General features: G+C 28.3%; 4 protein-coding genes across 9 annotated transcripts; 3 read left to right on the forward strand and 1 right to left on the reverse strand.

Moving 5' to 3' along the window:
- Window positions 1-1,767: 1,767 nt before the first annotated feature.
- On the forward strand, window positions 1,768-13,003 carry LOC114119935 (uncharacterized). Of its 2 annotated transcripts, XM_050198275.1 has the most exons (6): window positions 1,768-2,036; window positions 4,094-4,419; window positions 6,786-7,200; window positions 9,132-9,200; window positions 10,033-10,122; window positions 12,685-13,003. In XM_050198275.1, the coding sequence occupies exons 1-6, from the start codon at window positions 1,896-1,898 to the stop codon at window positions 12,760-12,762; spliced, it is 1,119 nt and encodes a 372-aa protein (XP_050054232.1). In that variant the 5' UTR covers window positions 1,768-1,895; the 3' UTR covers window positions 12,763-13,003. The 2 variants fall into 2 exon arrangements, with proteins under 2 accessions (XP_050054232.1, XP_027837480.2); XM_027981679.2 differs by lacking the exon at window positions 12,685-13,003 and having other exon boundaries at window positions 10,033-10,227.
- Window positions 13,004-13,151: 148 nt separating this feature from the next.
- LOC114119933 (N-terminal kinase-like protein) lies at window positions 13,152-15,777 on the forward strand. Its single transcript, XM_027981677.2, has 3 exons — window positions 13,152-13,317; window positions 13,888-14,237; window positions 15,214-15,777. Exons 1-3 carry the CDS (start codon window positions 13,303-13,305, stop codon window positions 15,635-15,637), a joined length of 789 nt encoding a protein of 262 aa, XP_027837478.1. The 5' UTR covers window positions 13,152-13,302; the 3' UTR covers window positions 15,638-15,777.
- Window positions 15,762-16,684, reverse strand: LOC114119936 (uncharacterized). 2 transcript variants are annotated; one of them, XM_027981680.2, is made up of 2 exons: window positions 16,542-16,684; window positions 15,762-16,397 (listed from the first exon to the last, which is right to left on the reverse strand). In XM_027981680.2, exons 1-2 carry the CDS (start codon window positions 16,554-16,556, stop codon window positions 16,029-16,031), a joined length of 384 nt encoding a protein of 127 aa, XP_027837481.2. In that variant the 5' UTR covers window positions 16,557-16,684; the 3' UTR covers window positions 15,762-16,028. The 2 variants fall into 2 exon arrangements, with proteins under 2 accessions (XP_027837481.2, XP_050054233.1); XM_050198276.1 differs by having other exon boundaries at window positions 16,509-16,663.
- A 2,508-nt stretch (window positions 16,685-19,192) lies between these two features.
- LOC114119939 (kinectin) lies at window positions 19,193-27,211 on the forward strand. 4 transcript variants are annotated; one of them, XM_050198274.1, is made up of 5 exons: window positions 22,946-22,963; window positions 23,037-23,089; window positions 24,150-24,245; window positions 25,284-25,518; window positions 26,025-27,211. In XM_050198274.1, the coding sequence occupies exons 3-5, from the start codon at window positions 24,157-24,159 to the stop codon at window positions 27,156-27,158; spliced, it is 1,458 nt and encodes a 485-aa protein (XP_050054231.1). In that variant the 5' UTR covers window positions 22,946-22,963; window positions 23,037-23,089; window positions 24,150-24,156; the 3' UTR covers window positions 27,159-27,211. The 4 variants fall into 4 exon arrangements, with proteins under 4 accessions (XP_027837484.2, XP_027837485.2, XP_027837486.2 ...); XM_027981683.2 differs by lacking the exons at window positions 22,946-22,963; window positions 23,037-23,089 and adding an exon at window positions 19,193-19,248; XM_027981684.2 differs by lacking the exon at window positions 23,037-23,089 and having other exon boundaries at window positions 22,926-22,963.
- Window positions 27,212-27,990: the final 779 nt, after the last annotated feature.

Raw genomic sequence — 27,990 nt, forward strand, 5'->3', positions numbered from 1 at the left:
GCAAATTTTACAGATGTTGAGATAATATAATTATCTATCTACATTTATTCAATTCGCAAGAGTTTTAATGTTTTAAATGCTTTTATGCTAGGTGATCCGTTTATAGAACAACACTCTTTATTTCAACATCTATCAAAATGGTTGAAAATATACATTTTTAATTTCATACTAGAAGCAGAATATTTTTCCGAAGTATTTCGGTACACATGAATCGAAATTCTAACCAGTAGTTTATGAGTTATACACATTTAAATCTTATAGATTATAACGGAGTAGTAGATCAACATTTTGCAAGGTATCCCCGGACCACTTCACTCAGCTCTTATAAAATTAAAATACGTTAAAATATATAACTCATAAACTATTTGTCTACAATATATACATCAAACCATAATTGAATATACTATCACTGAAAATGTTATTTTAATATCTTATAAACAACTTCTCAGAAAAATATATTCTTTTTCGGAATGTAAAATTAATTATGTATGATATCATTTAAAAATTTAAATAATAATAAGTATATAGTTTTTGAAAAAAAATAACATATCTTAATGAATTTTCCGAATTGTGTAAAATAATTATTTTCAATAACATATAGGTATTAATAATTGTCTAGGTAATATTATAACGAGTGTGTTACTGTAAAAAACCACCATACGATTTATTATACATTTTAATTATAGGTATGGTGAGATGTGATTTAATTTTTCATTTTTGTAGATGTATCTATAAGAATTTGAATTAATTTCTAAAGCAAAAACTAAAATTTGATTTCTTATTTCAGGTGGGTGCCTACACTGAGGTCTGAGATTATAGTATAGGTTGTTTGTATTTTGTGCTATACTGCCCTAAAAAAATATAACTATATTATATAACTCAACAACACAATATTTCCTTACTCAATTTTTTCCTGTGAATTGTCATCCATTATTGACTACTGAATCAAGTTAACAAAGTGATAAAATAGAGCAATTTGCAGTACACAATACGCGCATAATAATCAAATATAATAAATATGAGAAAAAACATATTCTCGCCATGTCTTTATTATACACAAGCTATTTACATATGCCCTATAATATAAGTAATAAAAACACGGAATCGTATAGTGTACACAACACGAAAACTGTTTCGATAGAAACATAATAGACATGATAATTGATACATTAATTAAATTCGTTTTCATTATTCGAAGTTTGTTTATACGAAAAATGGAATATAATAATATGTAGGCCCGAGGCCACTGAGTAAATATAATTTGCTAAGCTGAAAAAATAAAATGCTAATTTGTCAGAACTGACGGAATAATCGAATCATTCTTCCAATTACTCTCTTGATAAAATATTTATTGACAAAATAAAGACAATCAAACTTAATAACTTGTATTTTTTCTCGTATATTATACCGAAGTAATAAATTCTCCAACAAAGTTACGCCTACATTAATAATATAGATAAATATGATTATTTCAATTATATATTTACATGGTCAATATTTTTATTGTTACAAAAATTACACATAAACATACCCGTATAGTGTGACACTGTGAGAAATAGTCATATACATTTACTATTCATGAAATTTAAATTAGAACCTTGCAAATGGTCAAAAAGATGAGATATTGACATATGAAATCTACACATATACATTTTTTTCTAATCAAAATGTATTATAAGCAAATTCTATTAATATTTTAAATTTAACATATGAATTTACGGGTCATGTCATTTTGTTTGGTCACAACAAATGGTTTTAATACTCCCATGGTAAAAGACCTATAAGTTTAAGCCGCATGACTGTAATATCATAAAATACCGAATATTTCAATTGAAACTTATGCATCTAATTCTTTTTATGACTACATCGTTCAGTATACTTATTTTTTATTAAAAATGTCGATCGCGACTAAAGATTTCTACGAAGATATAAGATCAACTTTGATGCTGTACAAAATTATGGGGCTAACGAGCCTCAAAAATGTATTTTATGGTCGAATAGACTTTCAATGGGGAATAAATCTTATATGGCCATTGGTATGTACTATAAAACACGTAACTAATAGGTATATCTTAGCTAATACTATTGTACGTATAATAATTATTAATTTAAAATATAACTATTAAATAAAAATTGTAAAATTATTAGAATCTCTGGAACCATTAAAAAGAGTAGGCATCAATATTTTGTATTAATTTTTTGTGTTAAAGGTTTCGATGTTTCTTAAATCCTAAAATAAATCTCATTAGAAACCTAATACTAATTAATAACTTTTATTATACTTATTATCATATAGTAGGTAACCTACCTTTACATCTCATTTAATATATACATAAAAACTAAATTGTTATTAAGTTAACCTTTACAATATACCTACTACTTAAATATTAAAATAAAATTATACAAACACATTCTTCCTCAACTATATTTACTTCTTATAATAAATTAAAAGTAATTAATATAAAATATAATCAATTCAAATGCTTGTTATTTTTATCTAACTAATTACAATTTAATTTAATTCTTTATTATTTTGTTTTAAGTTTTACCTATAATATAACATTTAATTAATTTCTTAAACATAGTTTCTAAATAATAGTTTGTAATACCTAATACCTAATTATTTATTGTAATCCTAATTCAAATAACTTTGAATTGTTCATAGTTGTTATTAATAGAAATTATGTAATTATAAATGGCATTTTTTCTTGTCAAGCAATATAAATTTTTTTGGACATTTTCAAGATTGGACTAGTAAATATTATTATAATTATTACTATCAATCATTCAATATACTTGCTTGTTTGTATATTATAGAGATATGTTTTTAATGTTTTATATATAAATATATAGTATATTTGTGCATTATATAATATTTTATCAAAAATATGTCATTTTAATTTTCTACATAAAGTTATAAGTGAAGAAAATCATTAATTATAAAAATTAAAAACATAAATAAACTAAATAAAAGTATCTTGTTGATACAAGTAAACAAAGGTGATGGACTAATTGGTCTTACTAGATTTGACCACTGTAGTAGATATCGAATGAATGAGTACTATTCAGTATTGTCATAATAACTTCTACAAATGCATATATAATGAAGTCATACAACAAGTTAATCTTTCATAGTGAACAGTAAATCAGTTAAATTAAACTATAAAGTTAAAGAACCACTGTGATGGTCCAATAAATGTCCCGACATAAAAAAATTCGAATATTATCAGTTCAAAATTTGTAATAAATTTATCTATATTTTAATTTTAGATTCTTAGCGGAGTGAATAACGTATTGATTTTATAATGTTTAATATGTTTGATATTTTTTTTAGTTTTGTGTCTTAACTCTAAATTCAGAATATTTTTTTCTAATAGAAAAAATATTCTAACCATCAAAATCTTTAGTAAAAAATTGGATCTAGTTGGTACTTCTTTTGGGTGATTAAAAATTGAAAATTCTCAGTACTTTTTAAAACAGCTAGGAGGGAGGAGTTACAAATGTTTGTTAGCATATTAGTATTAATATTAAAATAGTTATTATCAAATAACTTAACCTAATCTTAATTACCAAAATGTTCGACAGTTTTCGCTTAGATAATTTTTTCATCTTGTAGGTAGGTATAATGATTTATCATTGAATTCAAATTAGACTCATTTATAACAGAGTTTACTCAAAAACCAAGTAAACTTTAGTCTCGATATCTATACTGTACAGCAGAGCGATTACCAACAGTACAGCGTTTTATAATATTCATATTAGTATAGCATACAGTGGAACAATATTATATTAATCTTTAACGTGATAAATATATTAATTAATATTATTCTAATTTGATGACAAGCCGCTTATATGCTTATACTCACAATTTTTAATTTTATAATCAAATTAAAATTTACAAAACATCGTTATTTCTGATCTGAAATCCATAAGCCGAACAACTTAAAAATGTTTTCTAGCTTATTGAAAACCTAAAAAAGCAAACATCGCGATATTGTAAAGTCATAATAACATAATATTTCAACATGTATTTTTATGTTTGACTATGGATATTTTTTAATCTCACCGTGTTTCAACGTGTTTGTTAATCAAGATAATGTACGTAACGCCATGCTATTTGTTGATGTTGAAAGCCATAAGAAATCCGACGGCCACCCTATGGTTTTGGACGGTTAATTTTATATTGAGGGAATTTCTAAGCCAACTGACATCCATCTACGTCGACATACGTTTGCCAAAAATCATTGAGAACACAAATCGGTTCGACTCTAAATATGGTCGGCCCACGGAGCAAAGAACGGGTCCTCGTTACTACGTGATTGCCTATCTGGGATGTACGTTGACGTTGCTTACATGCGGTTGCATTGATATTTTGCTTAACAAAATGTCGGCAAAAGTGTTCTATGAGTCGATTTTGAGGTATTGCGTTTTAATCACTTAACGAATATAATATTAAATCTACTGTAAACTCACTCGCAGACGTGGGTCTAGAAATACGAGTTAATAAGTCTGAAAGAACGTTATACACGGTTTTGATTTTGAAAGACAAGTATACCTAGTTTTAGTGCCCAAATATTAGATAATTTAATTTTTTCATATAACTATAAGTTTGACAGTTACAAAAAATAAATGTAAGCCAATATATCGATCCGTCAATTTTTTTGATTACGGGAAAATTGCTATCTATATGTAAGCATTAAGCAGACAATAAATTTCTCCCCATAATTTATTATAATAAGCGTAATGTGTTTTCACATACAAATTTTTTTTTAAAATATTTTCTTAAAATTAAGTTGAGGAATCTTGTATTGCATTTTTAAGCTCGAGCTATTAAATTTAAACATTTTATGAATTTTGAATATCTTAATTTATTAGCGTTAGAACATGCTAATATAGACATTTTAAAACACCTTACGCTATACAGGGTGAAAAATGTCCTATTCTTCATGCAGCAATTAACCGAAACCAACAAAATGGACGTATAATTATAATTGAGAAATTAAATAGGTATTTATTTATCTTAAACACAATATTATTTAACACATTTAAAGGAGTCAGAAATATGGTCACTTATCCCCCTCCTCATTAGATCCACGCCTGCAGTTGCACACGTACGCATCGTACATGTTATTATCATCTGGGCACACAGCACTGTTGAAACAACAGTTTAGGTGTTAAGTCGAACACTTGTGTTTAAATAATATGCACTGCAACAGGTACATTCGTAATCACGTGTTTATGAACTGTAGTAAAGAAAGTGGTTTATATATTTTTTTTCGCACGTAGGGAAATTGACTAACAGAGACAATAATATAAGTACATAAGTGACGTGGGTGTATAGTATTTTCTTATAATTAACGTTATACACTATTGCATAACATCGTAACATTATTACAAATTCTATTCCATATATATTATTATACTCAACTACCTATTTGTTACAATATTATTTTTATTTCAATATATCAAAACATACTACAAAAGTAAATTGGTGCCGTACGGGTTGTATCAGTGCATTTAGATATGATACAATTTATAGTACCTACATACCTATATAATAACCAGTGATATGGTGAAAGGGATTTTATGACGCTTAGTCGATTATTCTTTCGGTAGATACATAGGTGGGTAGGTGGTTGTATACATTATGCTAACCAATAATATAACACAACAATTTATTTATTCAATCATAACAATCATATCTATTATATTAAAGAAATTTAGGGGAGTAAGGGTGTGCACTGGGTAGATACTAAAATATAATATATTGTGTATTATTGCTTATAATGCACGTTTACCATACAATTACTTATGACTAAACAAGAACAGGAAATGTAGATACGAAATAATGTATTAATTCTTAATAAAAACTATAACTTTTAAGTTATAACACATGACCTATTTTCACTGATGATACTGCGGCGGAGTAGATTCGTCAAGCGAAATGTCGTCGTCCGGTATTCCGCTTATCTATACAAACAAATAAAACGCAATAGTTAGTTTAAAATAATAATTCATCGAACGAATTTCGACGTATCTCCGTCAACCTACAACAAATATAATAATTATATTATTATATTGACTTTTGTTGGTGTTTTTTTTTTATTCATTTTAAATATTTTCCCATCGTTTAATAATTATTAAAATATGGCATACCTTTACTCGTTCTGAGACATACCTACAGCGTGTAAATTCGTCGGTAGAAATCAAACAATTATTCTGTAACCTACACTTACGAATCTCCTCTCCATTCAATCCTACAGATCTATACAATACCGACATCAAATATCGAATAAGATAAATGCCAAAGAGAATTTTAATTGATTTGGCGGCTGTGCGTTCCATGTATATGTTAGTGTATGATTTACTGAGATTAAGCATTTGCATTTTTTAAAAGTTTCAAATGCGTGCTTATACCTACATTCTGGTATAATACACGGAACCTATTATTTGCCGATGGTTGTTGATGATTAGTTGATAGATATGACCAGAATTGGTTAACTCGGCAGTCCTTACATCTATCGTATTATTGTCATTGCACATTATTCTAAATACGAACCATCCTGCATACAGTGTGTCACAAAACTAGTACAGTATCATTACTGTAATTACTGTATTTACGTAATTACTTGCGTGGAAAATCAATACACCTAAATGCACGGCTTTTCAACAATTTTTAATAATATCAGATTATTTTATTTCGCGAGTACGGCAATTTCGGTACTATATACCTACTGCTTAAACTGCTAAAATCAATGATGTCACTATTTACCACATCGATGCAGGTACATGACTTCGATATTTCCACTGCTGTACTTGCTGTTCTGCGACGAGATGTGCATCCGTTTCCGGTCGTTGAGGACGCGGTGGCGCATGGAGGTGGCCAAGGTGCTCGCGTCCATGCCGCGGACTACGTGTCAAGTACTGGAGTCAGAGCGGCTGGCGCACGCTCAGCTCTGCGATCTCGTCGAGGAGGTGCGCGTAGCGTTCGGACCCCGACTCACCACCTACCTGCTTTTCGTGTTCCTCGAACATCTGGCCCGGTTCTACTTTGACACGTACGTGATGCCCACTTACAGGTACAAGCACTCAGCGCTGGAGAACAAGGGCGTCAGTATGCTGGAATCATTAATGTTCCTGGGGCATGCTTGGATCGGTACATACCTGGTCGCCTATCTGTCAGATACGCTCACCGAATCTGTAATTAGACACATAATATTACGTAGTACGTTACTGCAGCCATTAGATACAATAACGGCAGAAATAGATAGTAGTGGACCATGAGAAAAAAAAGTCCTGAAAAATCTATTTTACCAACCCACGAAGTTGTTTTGTCTGTGATATTATATTTAGTGATTTTTTTAGAGTATAAATACATGCTTACTCCGAAGTTGCGTAGATTCTACACTGTAGAATATTTCCCCCTCAAATTATTCATTACTATACAAAGTAAATCATAGGTACTAAACATTTTTAAAAAGACCCGTAGATAATATTGAATTTAAAAAAAAAATACACAATTTCTTTGTAACTAATGAATTTACTTTATTTATAACAATTATAACAATAATTCCAATAAAATCTTCAACATAAATAATATTCATTATATTTTTTACTGCAGCAATATGAATAATGCCTTTAATTTTTATTTGTGTGAATTCTGATATCTCACAGGATATCTCTAGATAAAAATTCCCTACTGGAAATAGATAAAAATATAAGTATAGAACGATGATGAAAGTGAAAGGGATGTACACGGTCTAATAAACTCGAAGAACGACAAGTAAATAGAATGTATTGATTTCTTGAAATTATCGATTTTTATTACACCTTTCATGAAATAAAAAAATGCACTTTTTCAGAGTACGTTTGTTCACTCTATACAAATAAAAATAAAATTATAAAATATTATGTTGTATATTACTCAAAATTCTTATTTGTCCATTCACCGTACAACATCATTATCATTTAAACATTTTAAATATTATACACGAATGTGTTACAATTATAAATATTTTAACACAAACAGAATTTATAAAATATACCTTTTACGGTTTATCATCCATTCACCATTATTATGGAATATTTGCTCGTCATGACACGCACAATTACATAACAAATAATTGTGATTGTACTTGTAACTATACAGGGCACATGCCGTATTAAAGTTGTTTGATAGGTAGGTACCTATTATATTCGAAATAATAATAAATTGTTGGTTTTTTTTAGGTGTTTCATATAATATGTTTTATATAATCTCTGTATAGTTATATTATTTACGATGATATTAAACATGACTCGACACTGATATTTAAAAAAAAATGTATTCAAAGCATATAAAAAGATCACGATATCATAAAAGAATTCTAAGCATTTATATTTAGTGCAAAAACCTCTTTTTTAATCAAAATATGCATCTATCATTGTCCAGTTCGCAAAAAAGGCATAACCTAACCTGCACGTACTATATGAATTGTTTTACAGTCAACGACGATTGTGGAACTTATTTAAATTTTGAGTTGTTGTGAGGACGTGAGGTTTTGGGTAAAGACAGTTTGATAATTAATGTTCACAAGACAACAAATGTGTTCAATATTTTATAAATCGTGACATACACTTTAGTGGAAACAAATAAATTATTTTCTAAATCAGTATTTTCTAACCACGAGAAGAGAAACGCTTTACAGTGTAGGTGCTCTGCATTTTTGTGAGTGTTGCAAATCTAAAAATGAAATATATTATAGTAAAAAAAATAGTTGGAAATCCTTGGTCCAATCCGATTCTATGGTAATTCTAGATCACCGATACTATAATATACATAATGTGTACCTATAGTATATACCACCACAATCACGTTGTACACACATGTTTGATGGTCATTGTTGTTTGATATCATATTACCCATCATGCTATAGAAATATTTTCATCTCGGCCAAACACGGAAATTATTTAAGATGTTAACAACTCTGGTATTGGAGACAAAATTTAATTTTATCATGCGTAGGTACCTTCCCAAAGCTATCTTCTTACTAAATAATATAACTAGCCTAACGGAGTTTTTATAAATTTAACTATAATTACCTTAAAAATCATAATGATATTAAAATAATAGAATATACTTTTTTCTATAGAGCAAAGAAATAATAACAGACTTAAGAAATATACCGATATGGAAATTACCTCAAGACTGCTCTGAACAGGTATATAATTATTAGTTTTGAATTTATTTTAATTTTAAATATTATCTGCTTAATTTAAATCTAAAACAATATGAGTTATGTTATAGATATAATTTAAAAAATAGAAATCTAAATAATAATATAATAATATTTATGTGATATATAATCTATATTATAGAATCGTATTTAAAATTGCAATCATAACAGGTATACAATTTTTTTTTCTAGCTTCCGAGTGACGTTGAAAATATAAAAATAAATATTTTTTTTTGAGTATATGTAAAAAACCTCTTTTATTTAAATTTCAAATGTATTTCATATACCTAAATTGACATTTTCATTTATTTTGACCATCTAATAATTTAATATTTATCTATTGGAATTCCAAATATCTACAGCCTACAGGTTAAATATGTAAAATATTATCAATCAGATTAATTCCAGATGATTATTCAACTTTCTAGAAATTTCTGATATCAATGGATATTTTCATACACTATAACTCAACAAAAAATGTAAAAAATTATTTTAGTCTTGTGATTCATGATGAAAAAATATTGTCTTTCACTTTAATGAAAGATAAAATAATATGTTTACGTCGCTCACATTAAAATGAATTATTGAAATAATATATAACAACATATTATTTTTTTATTCAATACATAAAATAACTGTTGTCCATCTGTGTTTAACATTAAATATTTCACAATTAGAACGTCTATACTTAAATGAATATTTATATTTATATCGAACACGCATAATATATTATATTATTTTGGATTTTTTTAAGTTATTGTAGTATGTATATAAAACGTAAGTACGTATTTTAATGAATGTATTGAACACTTTGCAGGTTACTTTCTTCATGTCTCAAGTACAAAATTCCCAAACCGTTATAACAGCTTCTGGTCTATTCACGGTCAATAAAACTATTCTATCATCTGTAAGTGTAATAGTAGCAAAACATCATAATTCGTTTAATGGTGTTTATAAAATACTAGTTAAATTTATTTTAGAATTGTATTGGTGCAGCAAATAAATTGCATCTGACTCTATTCAGTGTTTAATAATCATTTGTATTAATGAATAATATTACACAAAAGTATATTATGCTAAAATGTATACCAAGCCAAATATTATTTTAAAAAACATTCAAATAAAAATGAAATACACATACCTATCTTATTATTCCAAAAATAAATAAATTATCAATACTGTGCTATAATAAATAATATTTTTTTCTATTTCTCTATTTTGGTTGATAATTACTTAAAAATTTAAAATCCATCGCAATAATAAAATTAGTGTTGCGTGTACTGCAGATCATATATCTTACTATAGAAAAAAAAATATAATATATAAACAACATGAACTTGAAGTCTTGTTCATCGTAAGTGATAAATAAATTCTAAGAATATATGAACATACTATTAAGTATTAGGACGAATGGACGTGTAGTAGTCCACTCCACGCTTTGAATAAACTACTATAGGGAGAAGTGTTATATTATAGACACGTTTTATTACAGTATACTTATAATAATATATAAAACGAGCCATTATTATCGCGCTTAAACAACAATATAGAATATTCTGAAGGGAGATGTTTTTTTTATATTCGATTTTTAGAATTCTTTGAAATGCAAAGTACATATTCGTGTACTATACAATACAACACTTAAACTTATACTTATACACAACGCTTTTATATTACTTATTGGTACCTACTATAAAAAGTGTTTTTCTAGACAGTATTACATATAAAACATCGCTATAAATCCAATAGCTGCGAATATAAAAATAAGCATCAGTAATTATGATATGGCTGTTTTTTTTTTTCAACCATAGAAAAGCGAATGTTGTCAGCATACGTTTTAGTATATCAATAGAGATAGGTACTTTATATATAAACTTTAAATAGTTAAATGTGTTAACAATCGTAAATAACGCCTACGCGGTTGTGAATACTTTGCGTGGCATTATTATAGTACTTATACAACAATGGTTATTTATACCAACGTCTAGGTACATACCTATTATTATTAAATTATTTGATTATTATACAAGTTTTATTATTTTATAATGACATATAATATTATATTGTCATATAATACATATAATAGTATATTAAATAACAATTAAACAAACGAATCCAAATATTTTTTTGCTTACCATCTATGTAACCTATTTGTAAGATGATAAAATACTTAATATAAAATTTGTAAAATATTATTATTTAATATGTGATATTTACTCGTAGATATTATATGTACCTATCATTATTTATTACTTATTAGTATTATTAATATAATATAATACTAATACATATAACTACCCATATTATTTAACGCTCTGTAATTTATTCTCGTCTAATTATATTATCAAGGTCCGTTCAAATTATACTAATACATTTAGAATGCAAACATATTTTTTGACATTCTAATATATAATAGTGATAAAATATTAAAATTAATACTAAAAAATAAAACCTCCTAAATTATTGGTATACGTCATATTATTCTGTATTGTAAATGTTTGTATCTTTATGATATTATACACCGCCAATATTTAGAGATATCATTACATCAGTAAACTTTTTCATAATTTAATACTATGAATTTCAAGTTCCCAAGTCTGGTAAATTAAATTATTGGCACATTCTTATTTATTGGAATTAAATAAAATGATATAATGATGGTGGATTATTGTTAAATAATAACCATTAAAAAAAATATACCCGTATGAGTCGTATGACATATAAAAATATAAAATCGTATAAATAAAATTATAGTTAATACCTATTATATACAACCAACAAAATATTATTATATAGCTTATGTTAAATTTTTTTTGTGAATAAATTAATACACTCAACTATCGATAATTTTTTAAATATTTTAAGAACTTTTTTTTTGGCGAAGTCTTATTGTTAAGAATAGTATAAAATAAATATATATTACTACCTAATTGTTAATATTTTTAGCTTTTTTTGAAGTTAATTTAATGTAAAGGTTTACGAATCCACAAAATTATAAAATAAGTACATGTTATATGATCATTATAATATACTATATAGTTAACCTAACATGTATAATTAAAAACGAACACGATAATATTGAAATAGTTTAAAAAGTTCTAAGTCATCGTAATTATACTTATCTATAAATAAACGTAAGCACAATTTGCGATGTTAATAAAAGTATTTTTAATTAGCCGTAAATAAATTGGAACAATAAAACTTTTACAGTTTACGATTATAAAGTTGATTTACTGCATTTACTTGTATACAAATAAACAATAAGTTGTACAATTTCAAATCTATAGTAATAACTATTAATATAAGTAATAATTTACTTAAAATTTTTAAACTTTCACTGTCATTGAATCGTAAATAGCTTATATTTATTTTTTATTTAATTTTATATTTGTATAGGAATTATCGTAGATGTATAGATATTTAAGATAAAATCATTTTACATTTTTGTGTTTTTTTGTTGTTTATTTAGATAATTATATCATTGGCTACGTACATTATTGTACTCATTCAATTGGCGCCGGACTTAGGACGCGTATTTATCGAATAAATTATAAAATATCAATACCTAATAATAATCATAAGTTACGAATACATTTAGAAATGTAATTTTACTAAACAATAACACACTCGCTTACTTCCCACGCACACGGTGGCAACTCAGCCGATGCACTCTTTGGGGCACGCCCATGAAATAATGAAAAATAAAAACACGTCTCGAGGAATTTTTCGTACACTTCAGGCATTCATTGCCCTTCAGAAAATTCATATTAACAATCACCATCACATATTTATCCGTTTGGATTGATCTCGTTTTGGTCAGGTTAAGCATAATTTCGCCCAGGAAGTCTAACACTACGTAAATGGAACGATAGGATTTTTTTTATATGATTATTATTATTTAATTTTACATCGATACTGTTTCCCTCCATTATCTTCGGTTCCTTAGGGCGTATCCATTAACCTTGCTCGCAATGCAAGGCAATCAGGACTCGGGCGACGATCTTTTATAAATACGCTATCCACAGACACCAAGCAGTACAGTTCTCGTTTACTAGTTGCCGTAGCACAAGACAATATTGAAGAAATCATGAGCCGATTTGTCGTAAGTACACTTTATAACACAATAATACTTTACTATATACTATTATACATTATATACACTCGCGCGGTGTCTGTATATAATAGATACGTTTGTAGAGAGACTTTGTTAGATCGATAAAACTGTTAAGTTATATTTTACGGTGCAAGGCGTTTAAGTTGTTGTAAAAATATTCTAAGTTTAATTTTGAAAACGACCGATCGTATTTTAACTATAATTTAATTCACCTGACGTATGCGTTCATTTTTATATAAGTACAAATTATTCTCGTTTTCTATGGTTTAAGCACATGAAATCTAGTTTAAAAAGTTTGAACGTTGTGTTAAAATATATCTTAAGGTTTCACACGAAACACAACTAATCCGAAACAATTTTTTTTTTTTGCATACGATAAGCTATTAAATTAATAAACTGTATTCGATTTCATGGTGGTGCGCATTTTTAAAGTTTCGACTCAGGTTTTAAATATTTTTTCGTTGAAGTCTGATGTTTTAAAGACGTGGAAATCGATGTGGTCGCAGACCTTCAAAATATTTTGAAAGTATCTTACACCACATATTATGGCAATTTCAGGTATTTGTCTCGATGGCGTTGACGTCGGTGGCGTTGGCCGCCGCCCAGCAAAACGCTGCCATTCTGACTGACGCCAGATACTTGTCCAACAACGGTCAGTTTGGCGCCGCTTACACGCAGGGCGACGGTGTGCAGTTCAAGGAGGAAGCGGACGCTGAGGGTAACAGGCGCGGCTCGTACAGTTACGTAGACCCCAACGGCCAAAGGCGCACAGTCAGCTACACCGCCGGCAAGGACGGTTTCAAGGCCACCGGCGACCACTTGCCGGTAGCCCCGACTCCGGTTCCGGTACCCGCTGCCCACGCCGTACCCGCACCTGCACCTAAGTCGGCTCCATGGCAAGACCAATGGTGAGTACACCCAAAGTATTAATACTTATAAATATATAGACTGCGCATCCCTATATACTCCTAATTTGGTCTAGACAAGGGTCGCAGTAGACATTTACGTAGTTTTTTTTTTAATTCGAAACACATAGAGGGCTGCATTTGCAAACTACCGATTTTAATTTAATTTTTATACCATGCTTTGGGTCGTGTCGATCAATTATGAGCGACGTCTATCTTGGCCCGACAATCGACCTCACCACGAGTCGATCGCGGCACAGCTCCAAAAAGTACCTATATAATATCGACGACGTTCGTACGCGAGATCGTTAAAATCGGATACGTATGTATTTGGGTATACATTTCGGTGATATAATAATACTGGTGATACTTGGGAAGGATGTATTTTTTGAAAAAAAAAAACTATACAATATCGGTTCAAAGAAATGTTAAATAACACAATATTATAACATATATTCCACATTCACTTTTATTCGCGCTTTTCGTTCGTTATGATTGCGACGCGCGCGTTCAAATACCTTTATTATATATAATGATTGTCAACCACATAGGTACGATTTTCAATTAATTTGCAACCGGATATAAAACAATATAATACTATGTTATAATTATGACTGAACGCGGTATGTGTTATAATACTTTTTTACTTCACTAAATACTGTTTTAGTATTTATAACAGTAAACGATGATCTTGACATATATTATATGAATATTATGCTAAACGAAGGACTCAATTTGGTTGTTGGAAATTAATTATCAATTGTTCGCCACAATTATAATGTTTTAAGCTGTAGGTCCTCGTTTTATATATAGGCTGTGTCCTATGAACAATGACAACCACATAGGTTTTTAATGTTCGTTTTTCATTATATTTTCGTATTATTTTACCTATATTATGCTGTCCTACTATTAGTAAACAAGTAAACAATAAGCCAAAACTTGATTTCCTGTTTTTAAACTTATTACGATTATATTTTAGGTCTCAACCACCAGCGGTCCCGAACCAATGGAACCAATGGAACTCAGCGCCCACACCTAAGTATGACGATGGTCAATGGAACCAATGGGCCTCAGATGACGGATCGAAGTCTGATGATGGTCAATGGAACCAATGGAGCTCAGAAGGTGCATCATCGAAATCCGATGATGGCCAATGGAACCAATGGAGCTCAGAATCATCTAACGACGGTCAATGGAACCAATGGAACTCCGCTCCATCAACTGTGGCTCCAAGACACAGTCAATGGAACCAATGGAACTCCATTCCAACCACTGCCAAATGGAATCAATGGAACTCTGCCCCGACACCACCACCCACGTCATACAACGTCAACCATGCTTCCGGCAAATTCAACTTGAACAGATCTCCAGACGGTTTCAGCTACACGTTCAGTCAAAACTGATGCGCACCTATAGCTAAGCCTCAAGCAAACCACTAAATGTAAAATATTGTTCTTCAATCGATTTGTTTTTATATTGTATTAAAGACTAGTCCACGTTAAAAAAAAAATAAATAAAATAACTATATAAAATATATAACAAAGTTTAATTATTTCTGTCGTTCCAACTACATACATATAATAATATTTATTGCACATAGAATATGTTTTTCGGTAAAAATCGTCATAAAGTCAAATTTAATTACCACGCACGACAAATGGTTTCCGATTGAGCATTTTTGGAACAGTTTTCGACGTCGATTTTGACAAGTAATGCTCCGAAACATAAAAAATATTCTATGTTAAGATAGAAAAAAAAACACGAAATATAACCCAACGACAATATATCGAATTTTCATTTGGCATCAACGTACGCCGCAAGCGATGAAGAAGGACCAGCAACGTACACGATGGTAACAGAACGGCCTGCCTTGTCCGTGTACACGTAGTGTCCTTTGGTAGTGTCGTCCTGTCCGGCGATCCGTTCGATATAAGCCACTAAATTTTTCAAAGTTATGTCGCTCTGGGTCGCGTCAGTAATATTATCTGCATGGTAATACCAAGTATAATCATCCGTTTCCTCGTCCGATTCGGTCGGAGTAGTTGTATACGACTCATCATCGGTCTCGGTGAGTTCTGGAAGATATTGATCGATAGTACCTAGTCTTCCTGGAGCACAGCTCGATATCGTAAATAGTAGAAAATATAGTACGACGAGTTTCATCTATAAACGATAGTGATGTAATATAATTAATACTATCTAATGAAATAGTTCATATAATATTATGTCACGTGCATTTTACGAACAATCGTATTAACAATATAAAATACATACAATCAATTTGCTCTTTTGACAGTTGATACTTACGAACAAAAATTTCATGGTAACAGCGAGTGCGAGGAATATAATTTGAGCTTGAAATCAGTTGCCTCCGGGCTTTTATATGAGAACGAATAAAACAAACAACAAGAGCGCTCCAGATCACGTTCAATGTCAACTGGTCCATATGTATCTAAATAATTGACATTGGGCGTATTCGTTGTTGTTTATATATTTTAATATTTTATTCACAGTAAATAAGTGCTTTGGCTTCATTGGCTTTTAAACATTTTATGATTATTTTATGTTACATAATAATATTAATTTTTTTTCATTTTTAAAATTCTAATCCTGCAAGATCAAAAAACTATTATTACATACATAATGACTTATAATTATTCAAATATTAAGTTAACACGTATAGCTATTGCCATTTAGGTGTATTACACGTCTTATATTTCAGTATAGTTTAATATGTAATTTATTATGTATTTCCATTTGTATTATTTCATTGATCTTATTTTAAAACAACCAAGTTACATAAGTAATCACAATTCAATATTTTTAATATTCGTTTTATTTCTCCCATACTAAAATAATACAGTCGCTAGCTACGTTTCATTTTAATTTAAAACTACTGTTCAACTATTTATTACAGTTTAAACGTCCTACTAAGCTAAATAAAAATACTATGAGTGAGATCTTAAAAACAATAATTTATGACAATGTTATTGAAAACACAAACATTTTTATACTATAAAAATTATCTTCATAAAAATGTGCTCAATATATTATATCAAACTGTATATACCTAATGCTTTTGTTTACTTATAATACAAAAATAGTTTTGCAGTTAATTTAACACCGACTAATAATTTTTTAATACTTAACTATAACTAATAATTATATTTTCAAAAACTTTTATCAAAACTTATATTTAAAATAATATTCTTACAACTCACAAATGGTAAATTTAAAACATTTCGAATACTTCTTTATTTCTTGTATATTTTATCAATTTTGTAAGAGATGGAGCTGAAAAATAAATTAAGATCTTATACGTATAATAGTATAAGAACTATAAAGTTAATTTGTAAACAACGCGATTTACATTTTTACCACATAAATATACATAGTTATGTCTTGATACGAATATTTATTTTTATAACTTAACATATATTATATTAATTTACATTAGCAATAATATTAACACATTAATGTCAAACCAATATATTTTTTTAAACATATGACATACATAAACGACATACGTAGGTATCAATATACAATTTCTTATTTTGTTGTATTTAATAACTTTACCTACAAGTGTTTGCAATAACTACTACTTTAGCATTCAGAAAAGAAAATGGCATTCACAGTATCCACCTTTTTAAATATTTGTATTATTATTATGTATATGAAATCCGTACATGCTTAAGCAAAGAAAAGTTTTTAGTTTAATGTTATGTTTATAAAAATAACTAAAGTAATGAATAAATCATATTTTTTGTAACACTGTACAAACAAATAAGAACCCACAACTGCTCTCTCATTGAAATATAAGTAATTAATCGACTTTAATAAATAATTTTTTGATAAACAAAAATAATATTGGTGGATTAAATATTTCTCGTATTGATATAATATAGTAAATTACACATAGGTGTATCCGAAGTGTATAAAAACAATATATAATAGTTAAAAAATAATAAAAACAAAAATTATTTATTATAATAAATGAATAATAATATATTAAAAACTTAGTAATTGTATTTGAAGATGTATATTTAATCATTATACATTGGAAATTAAGAAACAACAATTCGGCTAACGAATCATAATTAATTTCTAAGATCAACTGATAGCCTATAGTCGGTAACAAGTTTGAAAGGAAAAAAATCGAAATAATTATAACACAAAAATAAAATCAAAATTAGCCTATTTTAGTCATACAACTAAAACTAACATACAAATCAGTAAAACTAAACCATTTTACTAAATAACAACGATCGTATAATTTATAATTATTTTAACTAAGATTTTAATGTCTTAAAAAATTCCCATATCCTAGATTTTTTAATACAACAAAATATTTAAATCTATTTTGACTAAAACAAGTTTGACATACATTATATTTCCAATTACTTTTGTTAGTTTTTCGATATGGAATGACTGATGAGTGATGAAAGAACACAAAACACCTAAAACACACACATACGTCTCTATATTAAACCAATACGTTCCTCGCTCTACTCAGCAATCAGAATCTAACATATTGTGAGATAATCATAAATAAATAAATGTAAAAAATAACGAATTTCATAAAAAAAAAAAATTTTTTTTTTCTCTTTAATGTTTTGGTGAAAAAATCACCTTGCATACAACAAGTTTGTTAGGTACATTTTTTCGTGGTAGAGTATACAGACATTGGCCTTTGCTCCTTCTTATAATTCAATTTTACTTTAGCTTATTTATTGGTTTATGATATGAAATATAATTTATTAATATTTAAGTTATTTGTATCTACTGACTACAATTCTCGTTTATTGTACGCGATTGATTATTATGTTTATGGTATAGAGATGTTCGTAAAATTTTGATAATCGAGAAGTACTATCGTATAAATATTAATTTTAACATATTAAATCAATGTATTAACTATAAGTACAACTGATGAATCGACAAAAATTAAATTAACACGCTATGGTTCTAATAAAATGCATAGACTTATCAATAATCTAATGTTTTTTATACACAGGTAACCTTATAAAATATACATTAATAATATGTATTATAAAAATATTAATTTAATTATTTATTTATTTATTTTTGAATTTTCTTCATACCATAATAAACTATTTTTGAGAACTCAATTTATAAAATTTAAACAATACATTTGGTAACCTACACTCTTGTTTCAAATACTCAACTTAATTTTTTTTTTCTTTAATTCGAGTATGACATCATGCAGCACATTATTTTAAGTGTTTTGTTTAAAAATATTTAAGAAAATATTATGTTGTATTTTTTAATATAGTTTATATTATTATCTGTATGCGAGTAACTATATTATGCTCACAAACCACCAAAAATATTTCAGACTCCAGTGAGTATTTAAATTAAATTATTTTCACTTGGATAGGTATACACTTTACATGATCCAATAACCGTAAATCCAATTGGGATGTAAGCCAATTTATATTTATATCATTACACATTTTTTACATTCCAGATTACAGTTTAAATTTTATATGTATATAATAAACAGGAAAAATATCGTTAATTTCTTGCAGAAATATTACCAATATTACACAACATCGTATACATATCTATTTGTTATTACACGTTTTTACTTTAAAATTTAAATGCTATTTTAATTCCATAAACACACATCGATGATCAAATATACTTAAGTTTGTTGCGTATAGAATCATGAATGTTATGTTTAGCAGTTCAAACAATTGTACATAAATAAAATAATATAACACAAACATATTGATTTCATTATAATTTGTAAACCGAGTAAATTGTTTAGTTCAAGACATTCATACTTTATAGTCCTGATAATAATTATAAACGTTTATTTGATTATTATCATAATTAGTGTACTTAAAATATTATACATGCAACATTGAATACTTCAACACCAACTCAAACTTTATTCTTATACAGTGTACACTAATGATACATAAACCATACAGCTTAAAAACGGAATATTCATTTTCTAATTTTATCTATAAGTATATTTTTTTATAACCAGTATAATTTCCATGTTGTATAATAGGTGTCAATCGTTAAGTAAGCCATTATAATGGATGTGTCAAATTTGAATTGAATAGTAAACTACTGTACATGAAAAATTATTAAGAATATTTTGTAGTGTGAGTAAATACAAATAATATAAATTATTTGCCAACAAACCCTTAACCCAATCTTGCACGCTCAATAAAATATTCACAAGATTGAGTAAATCGCTGTAATGTTCTGAACTATTCGATGGCGAGAGGTACATACATTCGAAACTTATAATGTACAGCAAAGCGAGTTCCTCTGTTCCTCAAGAGGGATTATTTTATTTTATTTGAAATATCCATGCATATTATAATTAATATAAGTACTTACTTACTAGAAACATATTATAATCATAATATATATTGACTATAACAATTGAATTGAAGATGTTTGGACAGTCGTCATTTCATTTATTAGATAATTTATCTACCAATCAAATCCTAATATGATGACTGTCTCTTAAATAAGCTAAAACGGTGAGTGTCCTTATAATCGGAATTATTCTTGTTTATTCGTAAATACTAATCAAATATTACGAAGCATCGCCAATCAGTATAATGTCTAAAAGTATACCTGCAATATACTATAAGCTCATTATTAAATAATATTATTTCCTAATACGTATAATGTTTATTTTATTGAACATGAAATATATATAATCAATTTAACACGAGCTTAGATATTACATATATCCAGCCTATACAAATTATCAATTCGCCGCCATTGTAGTACAATATTGAACATTTTTTAGTAATAACATTTATTATTAATGTACTTGTAATGTTTTCTAATATTTTCTGTACCCACGATAAAATAACAATGTGCCAAAATCATTGAATCAAATATTATTTGGCAAAATATCTACAACACATACATAGGTATGCCAAATAATGTAATGGACTTATGAATAAATATTATAAATAATTTAAATAATCTAGTTGCGTAAAATCTATTCGTACAAATGCTAATATTTGACCTAATTTATTTTAATTTGTTCCATATCATTTTGCTTTAAACTTTGAAATGTATTTCATAAGATATGGTTTTTAAAATACATACAATTATAATACAGTTTACGCTTATTTAACTTAATTGAATAACAATATTTCTTTTTGGACGTTTAAAATTCAATAACGACAGTACGACACATTGAACTAAAGTGAGTAATTATTGTATCGAAGAATATTATTTTTTTTCAAAATCTATTAACGATTTTAGAAAAATTTTTTACATAATTTCGAGTTAAATAAAACAACATTTAAAAAAAACATATTTATTTTTAAGTTTTTTAAACTACAACATACATTTCCAATTTTATATTTTGAAACAAAATATTTTTCGTAGTATTTCGATACATAAAAATTATAATTCGAGCAGAAAGTTTATGAGTTATAAGTATACAGAGTTTAAGTTAACGGTGTAATGAAACAGAATATTGGTCTACTACTCCATATATCTAAACTTTGAATATGTATAACTTATAAATCATAACTCATATACTACTGATCAAGATTTCAATTTTTATGTATTAAAATATTCTGAATAGTAATTTACTTCTAAGTATGAAAATGAAAATGTATATATTGCCATTCAAAAAAGTAAAAACCTTGAAAAATGATGATATAAAAATTAAAAAATATAATTCATGTTATTTTAATTCAACTTTAAATTATACATTTTTTTCTAAAATGTTAATAGATTTTGAAATAAGTAATATTATTTTATAGAAGAGTCTCTCTGTATATAGAAGCATAATATTTAATAATACGATATAACAAAATATTAAAATATTCTAAACTTATTAAATTTATTTTTAACACTTTTTTGGAAATATTTTATCATTTTCTAGACAATTTTACCTAATTTTTTTTTATTAATACTATTGAAATTTATTAAATATATGTTTATTATGTAAATTCTATCTTAAAAATGAGATATTAAACAACGATAAATTAACATGTTTTTTTATTATTAACAAAGAAAAATATAATAATTTATAACCTACAATAAATTAACTACTTTTGCAACTGTGTTTTCAATACAACAGATAATATTTAAGTTTCCTAGTTGAAAACACAGCTATATATTGTTGAAAACAATAATCTGATATTTGTTATTAGTATAGCTTATAAAAGGTATTCATATTCAAATAAATGTTAATGTTTCAAAATTAAAACATTGTTAGTTTAAAAATTATATGTCCAAATAAAAAAATTGTATTTTAATTATTTTATGATTGAAATTTGTTTACTTTAAAAAAATGTTATACCTACAAAATATTAATTATAAATCAATGTTATATTATAATCTTTATACATATATATAACATATGTGTGTTTACTTTATTTTAATATTTTAATTTTTTAATACAACTTAGTAGTTTGACCTTGCACTTTGTATCCGAATAAATGGCTTTTTTAAACATTAACATCATTCAAATCGTTTAATAGTCTATTATATTATATATTAGAATACGTAAAATAGGCCTGAAGAAACGTAAATATATTAATTATTTACCTTACCTTAAACAGTGCATGTTTTGTAACATAGCGGCATTAGCGATCGCAACTACATAGTTATCAATTAATGATATAAATTCTTGAAATCGATTGTCATACGTATGATAACAATTACATTTTACATTTTACTGTACTGGTAATGCATGAGGACGTTGGTTTTATGTAAGTAACATTGAATCCTCAAATTAACGGTTTATTTTTAACAAATTAAAAAACACTTCTGCTTATACGTTAGTGTATTGCACATGGTTACATTTTTCAACATTTGTGGACATTTAAAAAAAAACCGTAAGTATAATATTTAAGTCTTAAAAAATAGCAGTAAAAATATGAAACGATTGTAAGGAAATTTACAAATAATATATTATCATTTTTTTTTTTAGTAAAAATATTAATTTTATTCAGATTATTTATACAGGTACAATAATGTATTTGGTACATGTTATGTAACTCATATAAAATATTTTGATAGATGAAATTTTAATTTAATTATGTAATATTTGTCATTCTAATAATTTATTATTAGACTTTAACTTTATAATCAATAACTTAAATGTGCAGTTTGTGTTCATTGGAAATGAACATTACAGGACAATGAACTTTTTATTTTTATTTAATATAAACATACTAAAAATGTTGATATATTTTCTAAAGTTTCCAGGGATAAGCTATTAAATCTTAAATCAATCACCCAAGTTAGCTTTTTAAGGTAGGATGCTACTATTAATTTCTATTAAATATGCTAGTACAATCGTAATGACAAATTATTCAATAATTCACGTAATTTGTTTATTAGCCTTATTTATGGTAGCAGATGAAATGAAAAAATCTTCCAGAAAATAACTCAAAACTCAAAACCCACCTATTATGAAACTTCATACGATTAATGAATGAAGTCCGTAACACAACAATGCGACTGGTTAGGTATATATATTCTTTACAACACATTATGACACTGTCAAAACCGTAGTAAATACATTTTCAATTTCGATTTTATTCCGAATATTGTGATAACCTTATATAGTTACTTATACTTTAATGGCTCTATATGTTAATCGTATTTCCATTTTTTTATCGGTCGCGCGTCGCCGCTATCATCAACGTTTCCGCTGTACAACGGAACAAAACGGATCGTGGGTTTTTATCACAAACCGTGTACAAATAATATTGATTTACAAACATTTAACATACACATATTATATTATTTGTATTTCATTCCGAGGGGCAATGGAAACCAGCTCGTTTATTCTGAGATAAAACGTACCTAACGTTTTAGTCGCTCACAGACCGTACCGAAATATTGTCACCGGCACTGCATTAGGATATATTATTATTATTATTATTACAGTGACACGATGTGGTCGAAAACCGTCACTTTTACTGCATTTCTATGGCTGCTGGCCTTCGCAGATTTTCAATTAGCGTCCGCCGCCCAAGATGCCACGTGAGTATTGATTTCGATGCTTTTCAATATTTTCAACCGTTGAAATCGCGAAGAATATATTTTAATATATTAAAATGAAAGTGGAAAGGCCTAACCTAACCTAACAGAATAGGTATTTTTACTGATAAAACCGATCAAGACATAACTATTAATACACAATTTTCCCGATTAACGTAATCCTCAAATCATTTATTTGGTTAAAAATGTACCACGTCTTAACTCATTTTTTTACAAAATCATAGTCGCTCCTGAAACAATTAATGTTTGTAAATTACTTGGCCATTTCAACGTCGATAATATAAATAAATCATCAATGAGACGTCTATACTGCCCTGCTAAGCAAAAGTGCCGTAAAACTCAATTTCTTATTTTTGAGAAAAATGAATGTTTGTTTTTTTAATTTTATTATAACTTTATTATTTGTTATCCCAATTAATTTAGTATAATACATATTCACCTTTATAGTTTTTTTGACGAGGAATGCAATGAAATAATAAAATAAAACTTTTATCCATATGTTACATGAATAAAAGTTATTTTGATGTTATTACTTAGAGCCATAAGCCGTAAATATACCACTATTTACTAAATAAAAATGCCGTAAGTCAATTTTACGGCATTATTGCTTAATAATTATAATTGTCTATAGATATAATTACTTGAACTAATGGCCGTAAATAATTTTATATTTATAATGATAGATATTATATCTTGGTTAGTAGATACTATTACTTGGGTAGAACATAGAAATATTAAGCAAAAATGCCGTATCTATCAAAATATTTACGGCGTTTATGCTTAGTAAATGTATGATACGGCGTTCTTACTTAGTAGTTCTAATTTTCTTCGTTACTTACGGCGTTTCTAAATAACGTTTTATGTGTTTGTAGCCTATTTAATGTGATTTTGGGGGTATTTTTTCTACAGAGAATGTGTAAAATGTGTTTACCGATCAGATGCCGTATCTATCTAATTTTTTTTTTTTTTCGAGTTACGGCACTTTTGCTTAATACCTATATAAATATTTAACATGTATAGGCACGAAGATATAAGAACGGCAATATATTCATTCGCGCACTCGTTGCGTGATAATGTGGACAAATTGGAGCGACACGAACGGCGAGAGAAACAATCGGGTGATCAAATGCAAAATATGCTGTTGACGATCGTGAATAAGCAGAGAGAGCAAAATGCAGAAAGCAAAGGACTCGAGATGGCTATCAAAGGACTAGAAGAAAGTATGAGTGCATTGACGAACGCAGAAACAGAAGAGGTAAGACAATTTAACGAAAAAACTCATAGAATATTATACTCTATCAATATTTTTGACCAAAAAGTTTATGAAATATAAATATATAATAAATAATATATATATATATCTATATGTGTATAATATTATTTGTTTTGTTACAAAAACAGTTGAGGAAAAAAATAATTTCAATTATTAAGACGCATGCAGTGAATAATTTTAAATAAAAATCAATTATGAAATAAAAGTAAAAAGTTAAGTTTAATTTACACACTGTTTTAAGGCTTTTATTTTATTTTTTTGTTTATTAAATTAAAATATTGGAAATTTTTTTACTTAGATAGGTGAGTCTCGTTGGAAAATTATAAACCATAATCTCGAGATTTTTCGAACTGGGAGTGAAACGTTATTTGAACAGAAAACCCTAAACAAAATAACTATTTCTGTTAAAATATATGTTCATACATTTTGAAATATAAATTAAAGAATTCGATTCGTCACATATTGAAAATTTTCAATTTTATTTTCAGACTGCCGATAGAAAAGACACGAAACTTATGTTAGACAACTTGGATAGGCGCATCGCTTCTGCTGACTCCGAGTTTAAGTCTATTTTAAAAGCAGAACAGCAGTCTTCGAACCAGCTGTACCAGTCGTTCGACGACAAGCTGACCGCCATGTCGGAACAAATCAATGGGCTACAGTCCCGATTCGATTCTCTGGAACGAGCTCCCAAGTCCACCGTGACAAACGATGTCATCTTTGAACTACTGAACAAAATGATGATCGACCAGAGCTCACAGAACCACGTCACGGTGTCGGAGCCATCGAACGCCACGGCTCAGTTGGTACAGGAGACCAGGCACGTGATCTTGGAGGCGGTCAAGTCACTGTCGGACAGAATGGACGATAGCGACCGGAAACAAGCGGCGTCGGATGCAAAACTGACGGAAGTGGCTAAATCGGCTGCCGCGTTCCAGGACGACGTGCAGAACAGCTTCCGGTTGATGTCGAACGAGGTGAAGACGCTGTCAGACGTGGAGAAAGTGCTCGTGCAAACAGCCGACAACGTGCTGGACACTAAGCGGAGGATCGAGTACGGCACGCACCAAATACTGATGGAAGTGACGGCGGTGATCAACGACCGGTCGAAGGAGCTGAACAACTCGGTAAATGCCGGCCTGGAACTGGCGGTGAAGACCGTGCTGGACGCCCAGTCCGTGGGCATGGCCAACTTGAGCGTGAAAATCGAAACGGAAATCAGTCAGGTGTGGAGGCAGATCGGTATCATGTACCAGACGCTCACGGACTCGGCGTCCACGTTGGCTACGCTCCAGCAGCAAACGGATATGTTCGTCAACAGCACGGCCACTTCGGTGGACGGCATGAACGGCAAAGTGTCGGCGATCGCCGGCCGCATGACCGAGGTGGACGAGAATCTCAACTACTTGCTCGGACGACTTTCGCTGGTCACGCAGGAGTTCAAAGAGATCAAAGTCGGGCTAGGTGAGGCGCTGGAGAGCATCAGGGTCGGACTGCAAGCAGTCCAAGGCAACAAGGAGGCAGTGGACTTGGGACCTGGTCCAAACCCCATCGACGAAGAACTCCAGTCGGAAAATCTCAATCCGAACGTATTGTCGAAAACCGTTTACACGGTCACATAGACCCATTCAATCGCAATTAATAATATTATTATTATTATAATATTACAATATTATTTCATTTTTTTTTTTTTTTTTAAATACTTTTGGTAAGTCCAGCGTCAATTATTACTATGGATTTATTGATCACAACGATTAAAAAATCCTTTGAAATGTTATGACAATTAATATAAAAAAAATAGGTACCTATACATATATTATAATCGATTACTTTGCTTTAATGGTCTAGAGGTGTTGACGAACATAAATTATAAGTAATTATTTAGTTTTTTTAAGATTATTGTAAATTGTAATAATCTTTCGTTAAGCTATAAGGATACAGCGAATACCAAATAATTAGTATAAGTATTATAACAGTACATTGAATTACGATAAAAGATCTAAAAAAATTATATTATGCCTTCCAGTAATACGCAATAATGTTAAAACTTTTATAGAAAGAACTTTTTACTTATTATTAAAATTAAGTAGTTTTAACAATTGTATTGTACAAATTAGAAATTTAACTTTCAGTCTTCTGCATTTATATATCAAAATGTATTAAAAAAAATACTGTTTAAAAAGTTACAAAACTAATAGCTATCAATTTTAAAATTATCATGATAATTATATTTAATATAAAATAATATTATATTCGATGTTCTTCGATTCCTAGATATTTATACTGGTCATGATAATTTTAATTATTATTCAAGTTGAATCTATATATTTTTTTTCAATTTATTTGTTTCTAATGTTTTTAAAATACGTAAGTTAAAATTAGTAATGAGCCGATTTGAATTTTTTTCCGATACCCGATAAACCGATACTCGTAACAATTATTAAATCTATAACC

Source organism: Aphis gossypii, chromosome 1 (genome assembly GCF_020184175.1).
Source record: "Aphis gossypii isolate Hap1 chromosome 1, ASM2018417v2, whole genome shotgun sequence".
Lineage (NCBI taxonomy): Eukaryota > Metazoa > Arthropoda > Insecta > Hemiptera > Aphididae > Aphis > Aphis gossypii.